At 35.8% G+C, this 16,952-nt stretch overlaps 2 protein-coding genes and 1 long non-coding RNA gene across 5 annotated transcripts; 2 read left to right on the forward strand and 1 right to left on the reverse strand.

Moving 5' to 3' along the window:
• The first annotated feature begins 367 nt into the window (after nucleotides 1-367).
• On the forward strand, nucleotides 368-3,955 carry LOC148765257 (uncharacterized). 2 transcript variants are annotated; one of them, XR_016029836.1, is made up of 4 exons: nucleotides 368-453; nucleotides 684-2,239; nucleotides 2,536-3,182; nucleotides 3,653-3,955. It is a non-coding gene; the product is annotated as an uncharacterized LOC148765257 (long non-coding RNA). The 2 variants fall into 2 exon arrangements; XR_016029837.1 differs by having other exon boundaries at nucleotides 377-457; nucleotides 722-2,239.
• A 4,415-nt stretch (nucleotides 3,956-8,370) lies between these two features.
• VRN5 (Fibronectin type III domain-containing protein) lies at nucleotides 8,371-12,330 on the reverse strand. 2 transcript variants are annotated; one of them, XM_088813073.1, is made up of 5 exons: nucleotides 12,078-12,330; nucleotides 11,423-11,523; nucleotides 10,361-10,961; nucleotides 9,940-10,250; nucleotides 8,371-9,854 (listed from the first exon to the last, which is right to left on the reverse strand). In XM_088813073.1, the coding sequence occupies exons 3-5, from the start codon at nucleotides 10,822-10,824 to the stop codon at nucleotides 8,797-8,799; spliced, it is 1,833 nt and encodes a 610-aa protein (XP_088669199.1). In that variant the 5' UTR covers nucleotides 10,825-10,961; nucleotides 11,423-11,523; nucleotides 12,078-12,330; the 3' UTR covers nucleotides 8,371-8,796. The 2 variants fall into 2 exon arrangements, with proteins under 2 accessions (XP_088669199.1, XP_012848162.1); XM_012992708.2 differs by lacking the exons at nucleotides 11,423-11,523; nucleotides 12,078-12,330 and having other exon boundaries at nucleotides 10,361-10,968.
• Nucleotides 12,331-13,039: 709 nt separating this feature from the next.
• Nucleotides 13,040-15,422, forward strand: LOC105968153 (cytochrome P450 family protein). The gene is made up of 2 exons (XM_012992775.2): nucleotides 13,040-13,203; nucleotides 14,186-15,422. Exon 2 carries the CDS (start codon nucleotides 14,253-14,255, stop codon nucleotides 15,198-15,200), a length of 948 nt encoding a protein of 315 aa, XP_012848229.2. The 5' UTR covers nucleotides 13,040-13,203; nucleotides 14,186-14,252; the 3' UTR covers nucleotides 15,201-15,422.
• Nucleotides 15,423-16,952: the final 1,530 nt, after the last annotated feature.

A 16,952-nucleotide genomic window follows, 5' to 3' on the forward strand; every position in this document is an offset into this window, starting at 1 on the left:
TTTTTTTTAATTTTATTATAAAATTCATATGTTTAAACTTTAAGAAAAAAAGAAAAAAAGAAAAAAAATTCAAATTGATATGAAGTGAAACACGAATCAAAATAGATACGGCAATTTTAGGAGAAAAAAAAAAGGTTGGAATTTAAAATAAATAATACAAATTTGTAAATAATGGGAGTAAAATCAGAAGTTGGTGTGAATTTGTGTTTTGGGAGCAGGAGAAGAGACATAGCAAGGCAAGAACTCTTTTTAAGGTAGTAATTCAAATCCTTGCCTAATAAGAATTTCTCTCTCTCTCTCTCTCTCTCTCTCTATATATATATATATATATATCTTATATGTATATATTATATATATACATATATATATATATATTGATAGATAGGTAGATAGATAGTACAAATTCGCTTCTCTCTCTCAGATCAGATTCTCTGTTCGTACTCTTCTCTTCAGGTATGTAATTTTTCTTAAGGTTTTCCGATTAAGAGTTTTGTATTTTGTCAGAATTCGATTTTCATCTCCGGAATTGGTATATATTATTTATTAGCTAGGTCTTGAATCTACTAGTTGATTTTATTATAATCTGAATTATTATTATTATTTTAATTTAATTTATTTTTTGTTGGGAAAAGGTGAATTTTGAAGGTTGTTTTAATGAATGAATGAATGAATGAACTTTGTAGGTAATTAATTAATAGGTAAATTTATTGGACAATGGAAGCAGGTCGAGGGCGTTCTGTACGCGGAGTGGCTGAACGTAGGGTCGACGGGTACGAGTATTCGTATACTTTCTCGACCGACGATGATATAGCTTCTTTATACAAAATCAAACTCAACTCTAAAGAGAAAACCTATCTGTTCGAGATTAGAACTAACTTCTCGATCAAGAAAATCAACGGTGAAGATGAGTTTATGGACTCGGAGAGATTCGACGCACAAGTATATGTAATCAAGGAATTGAGCTGATGATTAAGCTGGAGTATAGACTTGCCGAATATTGGATGACTAATGATGAAATCGACGAGCTTGTACGTAAGGCTTTTGATTTTGCTGTCGAAACAAGCAAACAAGATTCTTCTAGACTGTTGATCCCTATAGTTGTTCACCTAGATGTTTGCACGGTGCAGCAAGAAAACGAGATGCTTGACTCAGTCAACAACAGAGCCATCACAGCTGAAAAATTGGTCCCGTTTTACATTTGGCCGGTAGCAACGGGTGTTGATCGCCAACAATTTGATAATAATCTTCTACTTCATTTGTTGGATTTAGTGTTGGCTAGGGCTAGGGTTGGAGAAGATGTCGACCGCAAAACGGGATTTAGGCCGAGGATTAGGGTTGAGGATGTTGAAGAAAGCATGACGATTATGCCCCTATGCGATATTTGTTTAAGTGAACCGACGATCGGGACTCATATATCGGTGCTACCTTGCAATCATGGTTATCATTCACATTGCATTGTGAAGAAGATGCTCGCCCAACAAAACTATTTGTGCCCTACTTGCCATGTTCCTGCCCATCCGTATATTCATCTACCGCCTGCCCAAAACAACAGATAGACTCTGCAACCTTTTTATTTATTTAATTTTTTTTTTTACTATATCATACTATTTCCATTCGAGTTTTAATAATAATTGATTTATGATCTTTTCAAATTTTAATTCAATTCTTCTTTCATTCATGTTTCTCTAGACCTAGTTTTTTCTTCTTCTTGTTTCAACTTTTATATTTCCTACCAAAGCCACAGCATATACAATTTCGACATGTATGTGTCGAAAAACCACCAATGCTTAAAAATAATTAAAAAATATATAGAAAATAAAAAATAAAAAATAAAAATCAGAGTATCGATAATCCGATTTATGTGTGGTGCAGCCTTGAAGAAACTCGAGGAAGGCTTCCAGTATTCGAACAACACAGGATTATGTGGGACCAGTTTCCCTTCCCTGCAAATATTGTTCTGCCTCCGGTCAGAAACCAAATAAACCAGAACTATTCGGAGCCGACATTCCCGAGTCGGCAAATGTCCGAAAAAACAATCCCGAGTCGGCAAATGTCCGAAAAAACAAACCGAACAAGTCAAGAAAATCTTTATAAAGGGATGAAGTGGAATCTGCAAAACATTACTTTGAGGTTGAGAGGGTTTTGTTGTTCTAAGGGCAGAGGAGAGTGTTTGATGTGAAGGAATGTGGTAGAAAGGTTCTTGATTGGCCTACTCGAAAATCTATAATCAGAGGAATTGGTCAGTTTACAACTCAAGATTTCGTCTTTTAGATTTCATGTTAAAGTAAAGAACGGCACACCCTAATTTCGGCAATCTTACTGTTGGAATTTGGGAAAACTCGAAACATCAAAATTGTAGTCCTTTGAATTGGGTTTCTAGCTCAATCTGAATCAGCTAAATCGGTGGTTGGATGAGAAAGTTATGCATAATCTTAGATTAGACTACGGCAACATGTAAAATTGAATCGACATTTTAGCATATCAGTTACTAATATTCTTCTTCTTCTTCTTCTTCTTCTTCTTCTTCTTCATCAGGTATTGAGTACTTGCATGGAAGCGAGAACGGAAAACCAACACTGGTCCACCGAAACATTTCGGCGGAAAAGATTCTAATCGACCAAGCTATTAGCAGACGATATAGTTTTCTCGACACTCAAGGGAAGTGCTGCAATGGGCTACCTAGCGCCCGAATACACAACAACGGGTCGATTCACCGAAAAGAGCGATATCTACGCATTTGGAATGATCATATTCCAATTTTTTATCTGGCAAAAGCAGAATCACTCAATTAAACTCTCACGGGCAGAAATATCAAGATTTGAGGACTTTATAGATGTAAGTCACCCAAAAATTATGTCTAAAAAGTTTCGATCTTTCCCGCGGTTTATATCAGTTGAATCGACCTTTAGATGGAGGCGTAATAAGCGAGACGGAGCATTTAAAAGCTCAAGAAAAAGGCTATGAGTGAATTATACAAAGAACTCGAAGAAGAGAGAAAATCCGCAGCAATATCGGCCAATCAAACGATGGCTATGATAAATAAGCTCCAACAAGAGAAATCCGCCATGCAAATGGAGGCACTGCATTACCAAAGAACGATGGAAGAACAATCCGAACACGATCAAGAAGCGCTGCAGCTTTTGAACGATCTCGTTTCGAAACGAGAAAGGGAGAAGCGAGATGTCACGGCCCGCTAGTTTTGACCCAATCCCTTGCCGATTTCCCTTGGGTTGGGGAGGTTAAAGAGTCCAAGATGTAGCCCAAATAGGGTTAGGCCCAAGTTGGCCCAATTGTATAGTGGTAGGTAGGGATTCTTTGATAGGTAAAGGTAGGTGGTGGTAGGTAGAGACATTTTAGGGATTCTTTGGAGTGTTCCACTCCATCATATCGATCTCCACCGTCCATTGAGGAGGTGGTCTTGTATAAATAGAGGTAGGGACCTCATTTGTAATCATCCAACACATATTCAACAAATCAAAGCAATAAAGTACTTTTCCTACCAATTCTCTTATCTTCTTAATTTCTTTCTTCGTTTCCATCACTTAAGTATTCGCGACACATTCGGGAGAGGCTGACTTAGCTATCGCGAGGGGCGAGAAGGAGCTAAGGCAGCACGGTTCTTTGTTAAGGGAACAAGTCCATGACAAGAGAGCTCGAAAAGGAGCTGGAAATGTACCGCTTCAATCTCGATTTTGAAAACGGGCATGAGGGTATTGTCGTAAATAATCATCAAGAAGAAGGCAGTTCGGAAGTGGAATAGCGGAGTTCGACGAAGAATTGGATGGAATCATCACTTCCAATTCTTGATCGGATTTTCCGAATAAAGGTAGTTTAGCCAGAGAGATCTTTCAGTTGCACACAGACATTGTTTCGTGCATGTCTCGAAAAACTACCTTATTCATTGAAAATTTCAGAACTGAATAAAGTCTATATAAACATCACATAGCTTACTCTCTCTCTCTCTCTACAGTCTTCATTGGCTCTCTTGAGGTAATTATTATTTTTTTTTCCCATTATTTATCAAATGCTATAATTTTCTTTTCCCAGAAAGAAAAAAAAACAACTTATTATACACAATTATTACTAAGTAAAAAATGTACATCGAAAAATTGATAGAGATTTCCTTAAAATATCTACAACTTGGTCAAAACTCCAAAACTTCTTTATCTCCGATTGATCTACTTTGACTAATGAATAATAACATTTAACTGATGACTTAACTTTTGTAGCGTGTTCAATAAGTGTGAATCTTGTCAACCGAAAGTATTACTAGCTCTACATTACTTATACTACACTAATTATTATTATTATTATTTTATATATGATTATTACATTGGTGTGTTTTGAACATCTTAGGGCGAACTTGGATAGTATCCCACATTACTTATACGACACTAATTAATTAACAACACTTGTAATTGGGATCTGAAAATTTGGGGGATTGATTTCATTATTTGATGTATATCAAAAGGGCTGCTTTATTTTATTTTATTTTATTTTATTTTATTTTATTTTATTTTATTTATTTTCAATTAGAAGTGGAAGCTGCTTTGAATTGGTGCACCTTGGGGCTTGTTTTTTGTTGGACTTTAAGGTTGACCAACAACACTCCACTAAAACTTACTAACATATTATAAATTTATCATATCTGAAAATTAATCATCTACTTTTCAAATTGATTTTGTATATATATTTTTTATATTCTATTAATTATTTAATAATAGTATTTTCATCATTAGTATTCAAGAAAAAATAACACAATAAATTCCTAAAATATTCAGAAAAATGAGAATATTCCTAAAATAATCAAGAAAAATGGTGGCCGTACGATCTTGATCGATCGAGCATCCATCAATTATGGACCGGTGGATGCGTTTTGGGCGGCGAATAATCCTGGTTAAACCCTGGTTCTTGTCTCCCTGGTCTTTTCTTGTGAGGAATTTTCCATTTCTTTGTGGCGCTTGATTCTTTTATTTGATTGCTTTTCGCATGAAAATACTTTCGGGGCTCGTCGTATTCGCCATTGATGAAATTCTTTTCTTCTAATGCTTTCTCCGTTTTCGTTTCTTCTCCGGATAAATATTTTCTCTGCATAGAATGAAACATAAATCAGGAGAGAGAGAGAGAGAGAGAGAGAGAGAGAGAGAGAGAGAGAGAGAGAGAGAGAGAGAGAGAGAGAGAGAGAGAGAGAGAGAGAGAGAGAGAGAGAGAGAGAGAGAGAGAGAGAGAGAGAGAGAGAGAGAGAGAGAGAGAGAGAGAGTGAGCAAACCTTAATATCGTTGTGAGCCACCCCAAGATTTCGAGCATTGCATGCATGCAATGAAAAACACAGAAGAAGAAAAACAAGAACAAGAGAGAATTTATTTGACATTTGAAAGAAACAAGATGTTATCTCTAATTTCAATATATGTATATGTATATATCGATCACTTTAGCTTCATTCTTGTAAAAGAAATATAATTGTGCCAAGAAACGTGGAAGAAAATGAAGCACTCTATATGGAGAAGTTAGTAACTAGTGTATATCTTCTTTATCAATTAGGGACCCCTAAAAACTTTAATTATGTTCAGATACACCCAATTTTCAGATAGGGAAAAAAGAATGATCAGCAAAAATAAGGGCTCTTTTGCTTTGATTTATATGATGAAGAATTGAAAGAGTCCAAAACATAATTTTTTTTCCCAAGTCAAAAATAGAATTAAATAATTAATATATAGCACCTATTATTATATATTAATTTAAGCAATAAAGCAAGAGCCATATGTCTAGTTTTGTTTGCACCGAGGATCACCCCCTATTTTCCTTGTCTTTGCCCCCCAACCATTACATTTTACATTGAAAATGTATCATGGGTAAGTGGTAATTTTTTTATTTTTTATTTATTTTTTATTTTTTATGTTTTTATTTTTTAATGTAAAAACAAAAGAGCAAAAAGTGAGAAGACTCTTTGAGATTGTAAAAAACCAAGGTCATTGTTAAGTGTATGTTCCCTAGTACTATAATATATATTGACAAAAGTAATTAATTAAGGGAATGAATGCTCAATTTATAATTAGCAAAAGTCAAAATAAATATATGTTATACTTTTGATACACATGCATCCTTTCAAGTGTTGGAAAGGGTAACTCTTATATCAATGTAACTAAAAATGAAAATTTCTAGTAACCATCCAAATTACACATATATCCTCAATCTAAATTCATTCAAAGAAAAATTAAATTGCACTTAGAGGGCTTTTAAGATGTTAAAAAAAACTTATAATGCTCGAGGGCTTTTAAGAATTTTTTTATAAAAATACTTTTATCCCATCTTTTTATTTAAGATTTTATAATGAATAAAATTAATTAAACTAGCTTATAAGCTCATTATCCAAAAACTTAAAAAAATTAATTCTAAAAATAAGACAGACGTACGAGCATATGAGTTGTTTAAGATAAGCTTAGGCAAACGAGCTCTTAAACTTCCCTTTTCAATTGAGATTATGGGTTTAAATTACCTAATTTCAAATAATCTTGCACGTGATCATATGACACGTGTCACCAGCCCATTTAACAAAGCTTGGGCCGCCAAAATACACGGCCAGGATGTCTCGTAGTTTGTTAAGGTGGTCCTCTTGGACTCGTGGTCCACTAACATATATATATGGTCCTGCTTAAACTTTGTTTAGACTTTAGATTAAGCTTTTTGACAATATTGATTATTAAAATAAAAAAAACGGATACATTCAATTATTCGAGTTTGATCTCTTACAATTAATACTTTTTAGTGTTGGAATTGATCAACAAGTCAGTCAAGATGAGTGGCTATGATGCTAAATGAATTTAATGAGTGTCATGCAAGCAACTAATTGTACGCGCACTGATGGATTGGTCACATACGGAAACAAACTAACTGCATTGGTAAGGTGGAGCACGTGGATTGGCTGAGAGAGATCAATACACGCGTGTTTAAGATTTGGGGAGAGAGAGAGAATTGTAGAAGACTCGATTTTAGAAGGTTTTGAGTTGTTTTGATCTTCTCGTTGATTGTACTTTGTATAACTCTTGTACTTATTGATTGAATAAAGATCTCGATTACCCTCCACTTGATTGTGTTTTGAATTATAGTTGAATCATTCGATTTCCAGATTCAGTTATCATGCTAAAGTTCATGCAAAATTAGGGTTTTCTATAATCATGCTAAAGTTCATGCAAAATTAGGGTTTTTTATGCTTTGTTATGTGCATAAAGTCGTAAATTGTGTTTGATTGTGGTCTGAACTTTGAGTGATTATTTGCGTTGAATTGACCTCGACTCTCAACACGTAGATTTACTCAAGAACTTGGCCAAAGATGTACATTTTTTTGCTTGTTGTTACAAACTTACAATAACCAAGTATGGGGGCAACTTGCGAAACGTTCACAAGTTCGAGGGCAAAATACACTTAACCCATAAATTAATAACTAATTTTATTTGGAGAGTATTAGTTAAGAATTAGGACCACATTAAAATGGACAAATCCTTGTTACTAAAATGTAACGAACTTAAAAGGGATGAATAAAGTGGGATTTGTGACAATCTGATTGTTCATCGGAACTCCCAAACTCTTTCTTGTGTCTTGTTAAAGTCCCACATTCTTGCTAGCTGCTTTCCAACGTTGTCTCCCCCACCACACAAAAAAATATCACTTTGCCCCCTCAAAAAATATTATTTTAACACTTTCCCCCCTGAAAATAAAAAAAAAACGACGTCGCCCCTTACAAATATAGAGCTTGTTGTACTTTCCCAAAAATGTATTTACAAAAATTCTCGTCAAATTTGAGTAATTTGGAAGGGTAAATTCATGGGACTGCCCTTTTTTTTTTTTTTAATATTCAGGCAGTAAAATGCTAAAATGATATTTTTGAGGGGGCGAAGTGCTATTTGCACTTTTTTTTCTCTCTCCTTTTCTACTATTAATTTAAAGGATAAATTCTACAAAAACGCCACCCCTTCCAGTTTAAATAATTATTAAAAAAAAATCAAAAAATAAAATAATTAAAAATTCAAGACAACGAGAAAACCTAGTTCACAACGTCAGCAACAATTTTTTTTTTATAATTATTTAAACTGAGAGGGGTGGCGTTTTTGTAATTTCAGAACTTAGATCAAACGGTGTTAAGGTCAAAGGTCTGAAAACTAAAGGGAGTAAAGTGATATTGAGCCAAAGTACAATCGCGAAAATTGGAATTTACCCTAATTTAAAATCATCACTCTATATTTAAATATTTAGTTAATATTCGGCTTGTCTAAAAAAGTAAAAATACACTCAATGTGTGGGCATTGAAACTCATCATACATTCATTTCATTTACATAGGGGAAAAATGAACTTAACTCATCTTAGCACTAATATAGTAATAACAACAATTTCATACATAAGAAAATGCAATAGTTAAAGGACACATTATCCTGAAATAATAAATAGTTAACTTCTATACGAAAATACGAACCGTCTAAAGCCGAAAGTCGTTCATCTACGCTACCGTTGCAGCACTTAAAACAATTTTTTCACTACTCGAAATGAAATTAAATAGATCCATAATTAAATAAAGAAGAATACATCCCACAATGTGTGAGATCTCTCCTTAAAAACAATGGACTGACCTAGCCAAGGGAGTTTAGTCAGAAATTCTATCTTCATATTCATCGAAACCCAGATCTGCTATTAGCTCTCGATTTTGTCGTGTAACAAATAATCTCTCGAATCTGACTTGGGAATTAAATCCCTGTACACAGAACCAACTTTATCAGCAGTAAACAATATACTAGCAGTAAAAATTAATGCCAAAACTCATTACAGAAACCATTTCTCGATTTCTTCCTCGATACAATGTCTGAAAACGAGTCGACCAACTGTCCAGCCAAACTACTCGGGTCGTCAATTAATGTCTGAATAAAAGTGTTGACCACTCTCCGCTCCTGCACAGTCGATCTCAAACTAAACCATGTCAGCAATTTCAATCGAAAATCCTTTTCGATATAGCCCTCACGTTCCATCCAACGGATAATCTTCACACAATCTTCGAAATTCTCATCCAACGAACACGATTCGGTTTGGACTTGGAAGGGAGATCCATTCGTAAGGGTACTATCGGAATCCTGCATTTCCCCCTTTCTTTTCTTGCAAGAGACAACCTTTTCGGAATCAAAACCTCGTACTTCGTGAGAAAAAGCATCGTCTGTTTCAACAGCTTGCCCGAAAGTGCACCCATTATTATTGTCTTCTTCGTCTCTAGACGACTCAACAGGAGCAAACTCCTCGTTGAGATCTGGCACAGAAGCAACATTTAAGTCCAGCTGGCGAGAAACAGACGGCATCTTTTTTTGTTCACGAGTTTTTTCTACCTTAACTTCACCAGAACATGGCTCGAAACAGCAATGTTCTTGAGTCAAAGGTAGCCTTAAAATCTTCCCAAGGTCTCGAACTTTGAAACCCGAGTCTAATTCTACGTCAGTTGAGCTCCCTCCGTTAATTGAATTTTCCTTCGAGTGATTTCTTGCTATGGAATTACTACAGTTCTTGTGAAATATTTCTACACTTTTTGTGAAGCACTTAACTTCAGAGTGTCCAAAGTCGCCACTATCTGTATAAGATATTATCCGAATTGAGTACTCTGTGCAAGGCTGGAGATGAGATATGCAAACTCTCCTCTGATCTCTCGAAAATACAGAAACGGGATCTTTACAGTAAACATCTTCCTTTGTCTTACGGTACCAAAGTTTGTAGCCCTTAATATCATTATCCAATGAAGTTGATAAATCAATCAATAGAACAACAATTGAAGACGATGTAATTTCCTCGAACAGGAATTTGCAAGCTGCAGGAAGTGAACCCTCTGCAAAATGGGAGAATATAATGAACTTAAGAACAACCTGAAATAATTTCATTAATGAGGATACTAATATTTAAGAAATGATTACCGTTTATCTCAATCGCAGGGGTTGACTTTGAGGCAATCAATTCATCGGCCTTTTCAACTGCAAGAGAGCAAAGCCTCTCTACATCAACTGCTACAGAGAGTCGGCTGACAATGCCTCGAGCCATCTTGGCCGAATCTCCATCAACCGGGCCCACCTCTGTTTCCAACTTGGCTTTGGCTTCTCTAACAAATTGATGGAGTTCACTAAACCTGGAAGTCCCGTTCAGGAGCCTGTAACTCAATGATATCCTATAGCACAGCACATCAACTCGGCGAGCATCCTTAGCTATAGTTAACTGCTTCTTCCAGGACCTGTTACCGTAAATTTCGATCATAAAGAGCTACAATAAATAAATTGGAAGACTAGATAAAGGTCGATAAGGTGCCAAAGGGAAAGGAACAAAAGGAGTTGATAAGCTCACCCAAGTATCCCTGAAACTTTGCCACAAGAAGCACAACAGTAGCTTCCATCCAACTGCATCAACATCCCAAGATCAACAACCCCAACCTTACTACGTTGTAGGGCACACTCGATGTGGCAAGATAAGCCACAGGCGTCTCCTAAACCAGATTCAGACGTGCATTCCAACCAAAGACTCGGGTCCTTGTTTTCATCAAATAAATGACATATGCAACAAGAGCACCTCTTGCAAAATGCGTCGTCTGCTGAAAGAACGGCCCGGCATGCAGAGTTTTTACAGATCAATGGACTAGAGTCTTCTAAATCAACACATGGCTCTGAACTGGGAGCTATTCGAACGGGATTTTCCGCCTTCCTTTGTTGTTTCCTGGACTGAGAAGGCTGGTCTTTGGGGCATGAAGGCGCTTTCTTGAGTTCATGAGCCTTTGAGAGTTTCTTAATAGCCTTTGGAAGTTGTTCGGCCATTGTAAAGTTTTGTGAAGCAGATTGGCACTTTACCAAATAAGCTATTTCTGAACTGATATATGTCTGACGGTTACTTCATGAATCCTTTAAGAGTACCGGGAATCTTGATGCATCATCAGGGTACCCATTTTGCTCCCCTTTGGCAAGCATATAAAATTTTTGTTAGAACAAAGACACAAAGCTTGGAGAAAAAGTTGAAAACGATAAGTGTGAAGTAATGTCAACTGTCGGAAAATTTAAGAAGATCAGTGACGACCAAAGATCAGTCTCTATTCTTCAGTTAACCAACAAATCGCATTTGATGTCTAGAGAATATTATTATACACAGAAACAAATTATGATATCTTCACGTATTTCTTACACAACATTATCGACTGGAAAGAAATAAAGAATAACCAACACAGTAACCAATATACACAGAGTTTGCTAGCAATTCTATGATCGTGCATTGTTTAATTCGTACAATCATCGACAAACATTTAATTCCTCAGCTAAATTCACCCAACACCTCCTCAAGCCCCAAAGATCGAAACAGAGATGCTTCTATAAATCATGGAAATTTGTATAAAATGCAAAAAATCAGCAACCAGAAATTTACCTTGGAGAGTATTTCTTTAGCTTCGAACCCAAACAAAGTTCTCCCGTATAATTTTTCAGCCTTCAGATATCTTTTGCAAAAAAGTCCATGAACGGGCCTCCCTAAGATCACAAACAAGAAAATTTTCAAAGTGAACGAAGAAACTTACACACTTTACGAACAACTATCTTGAAATTGGCATTATGAAAAACAATAATGTATGTGTCGCGCACGTAACTGACATATGCTGACAGAAAGCTCAAGTTTCGAGAAAAGCAACTTCAATATTTTGTTTCAATCTTTCCCAATCGTAAGGAAAAACAACACCAAACAATAATATGAATACTAAGGTTTGATTACACAAAGATAAAATAAGAAATTAAAACTAAAATGAAAAAAGTAAGGATCATGATTTCTCAAGCCAGTGCACTTAATTTGATACCACTTACCACCCAAGCTCGACGAGTCCAGCTAAAAACAAATTAATTAATTAAAAAAAAGATGGAAAAATAGAAAAAATAATACAAACAGGAAATGCAGCTAGAAATTCCACCAATCAGCGCCCAAAAAAACCTAGTACCATAATCATAAAATAAGAAGAGAATTCCCGAAAAGCCCAAATCAGAAACCCTAGAAAATTTACTTTCTTTCGGAGATAAAAGAAAAGGAATTTCACCTTCAGCAGAAAAATTATAGCAACGATACTGCCTATAGATCTCGTCGGAGTAAAATTCAGCCACGCCTTGCTCCAAATTGATCGTTAAAACTCGACGGCTGAACTCTTTGGAGGGAGTTCTCCGACTAAAAGCATATTGCGTTTGTCAATCAACGCGTTCGTTAGATAGATTTTTGGGCGACTTTTTTTAAACGGGTCGGGTTTAAACCCAATCCAATATAAAATTGTGACCCGACCGAACCGGATCCGGCCCAAATAAAATGATCACCCGAAAACCCACTTAAGATAGCCCACCCAGCCCTGCCGGTTCAAAAATATCTACTCAAAAAATTGGAAAATTACATTTTTTTCCCACCAAATTTGCACCAATTTCACATTTGATCCTTTATGTTTACAAAAAACACATTTGGTCACTCATGTTACAATAATTTAATACTTTTGGTCATTTCCATCAATTTACCATTAGTTTGTTGGTTAAGACAGTGATGAGCACACACACTTGATTCCGTTAGTACTAACTGGAAAATTGACAAAAATGACTAAGGTGGTGTTTGCAAAAGGTTATTTCAAAGCAGAAGTTAGTTTTGTGAGTTAAGTTGGAATTAAGTGTTTATTTTTAAAAGTTGGGGGTGTTTGCAAATTAGCTGGAAAATCAACCAAAATAGAAAAAACAGGTAATGGGTGCTTTTAAAATTATAGCTTAAAACAACTTATTTTAAAAGAAGCAAAAGTAAAAAAAATATTTTGCAAACACATTAAAATAGATTATGTGCAGAAAAAAACCTCATAATTTATTTCTAAAAGCATTTGCAAACAACACCTATAAGTGTTGAATTTATGAATACGAGGGACCAGATATGTTTTTCATGAACATGAGGGACCAAATGTCGAATTCGTGTAAACTTGTAGGGTGAAAACCGTAATTTTCCCATAACAAAAATGGAAAATTAGAATTAATCCTCATATTAGCATATCTCCTGTCCAGAATAAATTATACCCGACAGCCGGCGGACTTCGCCGGACTATTAGTCCATCTGAATTTCGATGATCTTCTTCGCCGTTGAGCTTCGTCGGAAACCTTAATATCTTCCATAACTTCGATTCACTGAGGTGGAGCCCTGACGAGGTAAAATCCCCCTTTTACCACTCCGATTCAACATTTTTTTTCTGTTTGGCCGCCTGAAATTTCAGATTTTTTGATGCGCACGTTTTAATTTGTATTGATAGTTTAATCTGTACTTTTAATTTGTACAAATGATGTTTTTTTTTTTTTTCTGGTATGCATCAAATTAACCCTAGAATTACTTTAGCTCGCATTAGATTAAGTTAGCATCAAAGTCATTAGTGAAAGGGTTAAACAAATTTACAAGGCCTCGTTTTCAGTTAGCATGTTGATAAGATAGGATTGATAAGATTGATTGAATTGGATAGGATTATATTGTTCCTAATAATGTAATATGTGATAATCTCATGTTTGTAATTTAATATATAAACCCTTGTATGATGTAATCCTGTAATATGCTTCATAGGATTGCGTAATAATAGGGGTTGAGGTTTGACATAATATTGTTTGAACGGTTAATTAAATTTTGGGCTCGTTTTTTAATCACGGGTTTATAAATTTTATGATCCTTTCGTGCTCGCTATGCTAAAATGACTGATAAAATCGGCCTTGGTATTGTTGTTCGTGTTGGATTTCATGAGCTGGTGCAATAATATATGAACTTAGGCAGAAACTTGTCATAGTTATCCCTCGTTCGATGATTCTTGTGCTGTAAGGCCTCGTTTGTTTGGGGGAGATTAGCCACGATTAACTAAATAATTGGACTTTGTTTGATGTTTGGTATCCCCAATAATTTACCGGGTCGACCCGCAAATATTATGTTATCATGGCTTATCTTGCCTTCTAGGCATGTTTTTTATTTGATTATTGTGGGTCCAATATTATAATGGGGTTTCATTACATTATTTAATCTTATCTTGGCAACCAAACGTGACCTAAGAGTTCCTATAATTTCCGATTTTAAAAACATGATATATCTCTTGGTGTTTGTGTTGTAGAAAACAAGATCTTTCTTGTGTGAAGCTTCTTCTTGTTCTATTGTCAGGTAATTCGAAACTGAAGACCCCCAACCGTGGGCCCCCCCTCGAGTTTTCTCTTTCACGAACATAGAGATGGCATCACTACTTACCCACCCTCCATCCAGTATTCCAGTACCTACCGTTTCTCGTTCGCGTCACAATCGCTTGAAGGTGTGGAAATCCCAAAATCTACCTGCCATTAGCAATTCACGACACATTAGTGTTCACCGTCGATCTATCTGCTATGCAAATACTTCCCCATTTGAACCCTCTCCAATAACATACGCCCCAGAAAACGAAGAAACTGCCAATATCTTCGAGTCCATGAATTCTTCTCAAGAACTAGCCAAGCCTTCGACAACCAAAACCGAACCATTCATCGCGCAGTTCCAATACCTCAGAAAGCCCCTATGGCTTGTGGGGCCCGCAATCCTCCTACTCACGGGGGTGGTCCCCACCTTATGGCTGCCCATCTCTTCGATATTCATGGGTCCCACCATAGCCACGCTCCTCTCTCTCACAGGCCTCGACTGCATATTCAACCTCGGCGCTTCCCTCTTCCTCCTCATAGCAGATTCCACTGCCCGTACAGCTCAGCCTTGCTGTAATAAGCCGCCCCATGCTTATAAATTCTGGAACACGCTAGCAAACGTAACGGGATTTCTCGTTCCCCTACTGGTGCTCTTTTGTTCCCGAAGGGGCTTGCTCGAGCCTCAATTGCCGTTTATATCTTTTGCGGTGCTTCTGGGGCCCTACTTTCTGCTGCTGTCTGTGCAGATGCTGACGGAGATGCTGACGTGGCACTGGGGGTCGCCCGTGTGGCTGGTGGCCCCCGTTGTGTACGAGGCGTACAGACTGTTGCAGCTGATGAGGGGTCTGGGGCTTGGAGTCGAGCTGGCAGCGCCCGATTGGATGGTGCACACGGTGAGAGGGTTAGTGTGTGGGTGGGTGCTGGTTCTTGGTGTGCAGCTCATGAGAATTGCTTGGTATGCTGGTTTTACTTCTTCTCTTGCTTCTTCTTCTTCTGTTGATGATTATTGATCCAACGGCTGAAAATGTTTGTTTGTTTCACCTTCTTGTATATATATAGGGTAAATTACAACCACCCCTGAGGTATGGTTAAATTACAAAAAAAACCCTCATGTTTGGGTAATTACAAACACCCCTCAACTTTAAATCTTCTTAAACGTCCACCCTCGCGGTTTCAAATTTAGTGGAATCATCTAGATTATATGGAATATTCTCGATTTTGTACTCGTTTTATCCCATTCGAGCTCCACATTTTGCAGCAAGATGTGTATTTTGGCTTGTATATATCAGATTGTGGTGCATCATAGACTGTATTTTTGCACAAAACGAGTACAAATTAGAGAACATTCCACCGAATCTAGATGATTATGTTGAATTTGACACAATAATGGTGGAGGTGTAAGAAGATTCATAATTGAGGGGTAGATGTAATTATCCAAACAGTAGGAGTTTTTTTCGTAATTGATCATACTTCAGGGGTTGATTGTAATTTACCTATATATATATGTACCAAATTTGTAAATTTGTTAGTAATATACTGTATATATTTACAGGATGATCCTTTTTTTTTAATTATTATTGTTATTATTATTATTATTATTATTATTATTGTTGTTGTTGTTATTACATGATTAAGAATTATGTTCCAGATAGGTGCTTCTTCAAGCTGGCAGTTGTAATAAACTTAACCAACTTGACAATTATTGCATATTATATGTATATATACCTTTTTTTATTGTTTAATTTAATATTTTAATTATTTCTTGTCTTGTAATACATTCTATCCAAAGAATGTTATCGATGTCGGATCTCTCGAAATTCTCGCGCGTGTAGATATTACATCTGATGAAATATATTGAATTTAATCGTTTTCATTTACACACAATCATACATTAGTACGTATGAATGTGTGTGTTGTGAAACGATGAAGTTATTGGATGGTTTTTCGTCTTTGATATATACACAATTACACACTAATATTATATATACAAAAGTTTGAAATATGTGAATTTATATAAATATATTCTGAAATAATAATAATTCGATTTATAAAATGAACAATTATGGGCCAAAAACATTTGTTACCTAATATTTGTTTAGTGAAAAATTGTGGGCCAAAAAAATATGGAGAGATTGCAATGGATTTCGATTCGACAATGACAACTATATATTATAATTGTTATTTAGAATTTTATTTCTTAGAGGTCGTGCCATTAATTAAAGGGGAAATTGGCTAGACACCCTTAATTATGGACTTATATAGGTGGAGGTCCATTCTATTAGATGAATATAGCTATAAGTCCTTAGCCTAATAAAATTAATGTAAATTAAATTAAATTATTAGTGTATAGACAAAAAACACCCTCCTCAATTAACAATTAATTTTATATGAAAGTGGTTAACAAATCCCACTTATTACTCTTCCTCTCTCAATCTACTCTCACGTGCCCCCCTCTCTCTCTCTCTCTCCTACTCATTCTCTCTCTCCCCCTCCCCAAATATATGCCCCCTCTCTCTCTCTCACTCTCTCTATTCCCTTTCTCCTCTCTCTGCATCTCTTTCAATTTAATTTTTTTAAGTTAACTTTTATTTCTGTTTGTATTTTTTAATTGAATTTCATTCCATAAATACCAAAAAGAAATTGAATTGCAAAATAAATTAGCAACATGAATAGAAAACTGCAAACTGCAATTTGTAATATTACATTTTTTTTAGTGTTATTGTTTGTATATAGATTATGCATATCATATTGTTCAGTTTGTT

This window comes from Erythranthe guttata, chromosome 14 (assembly GCF_056151865.1).
Source record: "Erythranthe guttata isolate IM_541 chromosome 14, IM_541, whole genome shotgun sequence".
In the NCBI taxonomy this organism is placed as follows: Eukaryota; Viridiplantae; Streptophyta; class Magnoliopsida; order Lamiales; family Phrymaceae; genus Erythranthe; species Erythranthe guttata.

Coding starts and splice junctions, on each gene's coding strand:
- VRN5 (XM_088813073.1), bottom strand. CDS start 10,824: ATGGCCGAACAACTTCCAAAGGCTATTAAGAAACTCTCAAAGGCTCAT. Junction 10,251..10,360: donor AAAGTTTCAGGGATACTTGG/GTGAGCTTATCA, acceptor TTACGGTAACAG/GTCCTGGAAGAAGCAGTTAA. Junction 9,855..9,939: donor CCCTGCGATTGAGATAAACG/GTAATCATTTCT, acceptor CCCATTTTGCAG/AGGGTTCACTTCCTGCAGCT.
- LOC105968153 (XM_012992775.2), top strand. CDS start 14,253: ATGGCATCACTACTTACCCACCCTCCATCCAGTATTCCAGTACCTACC.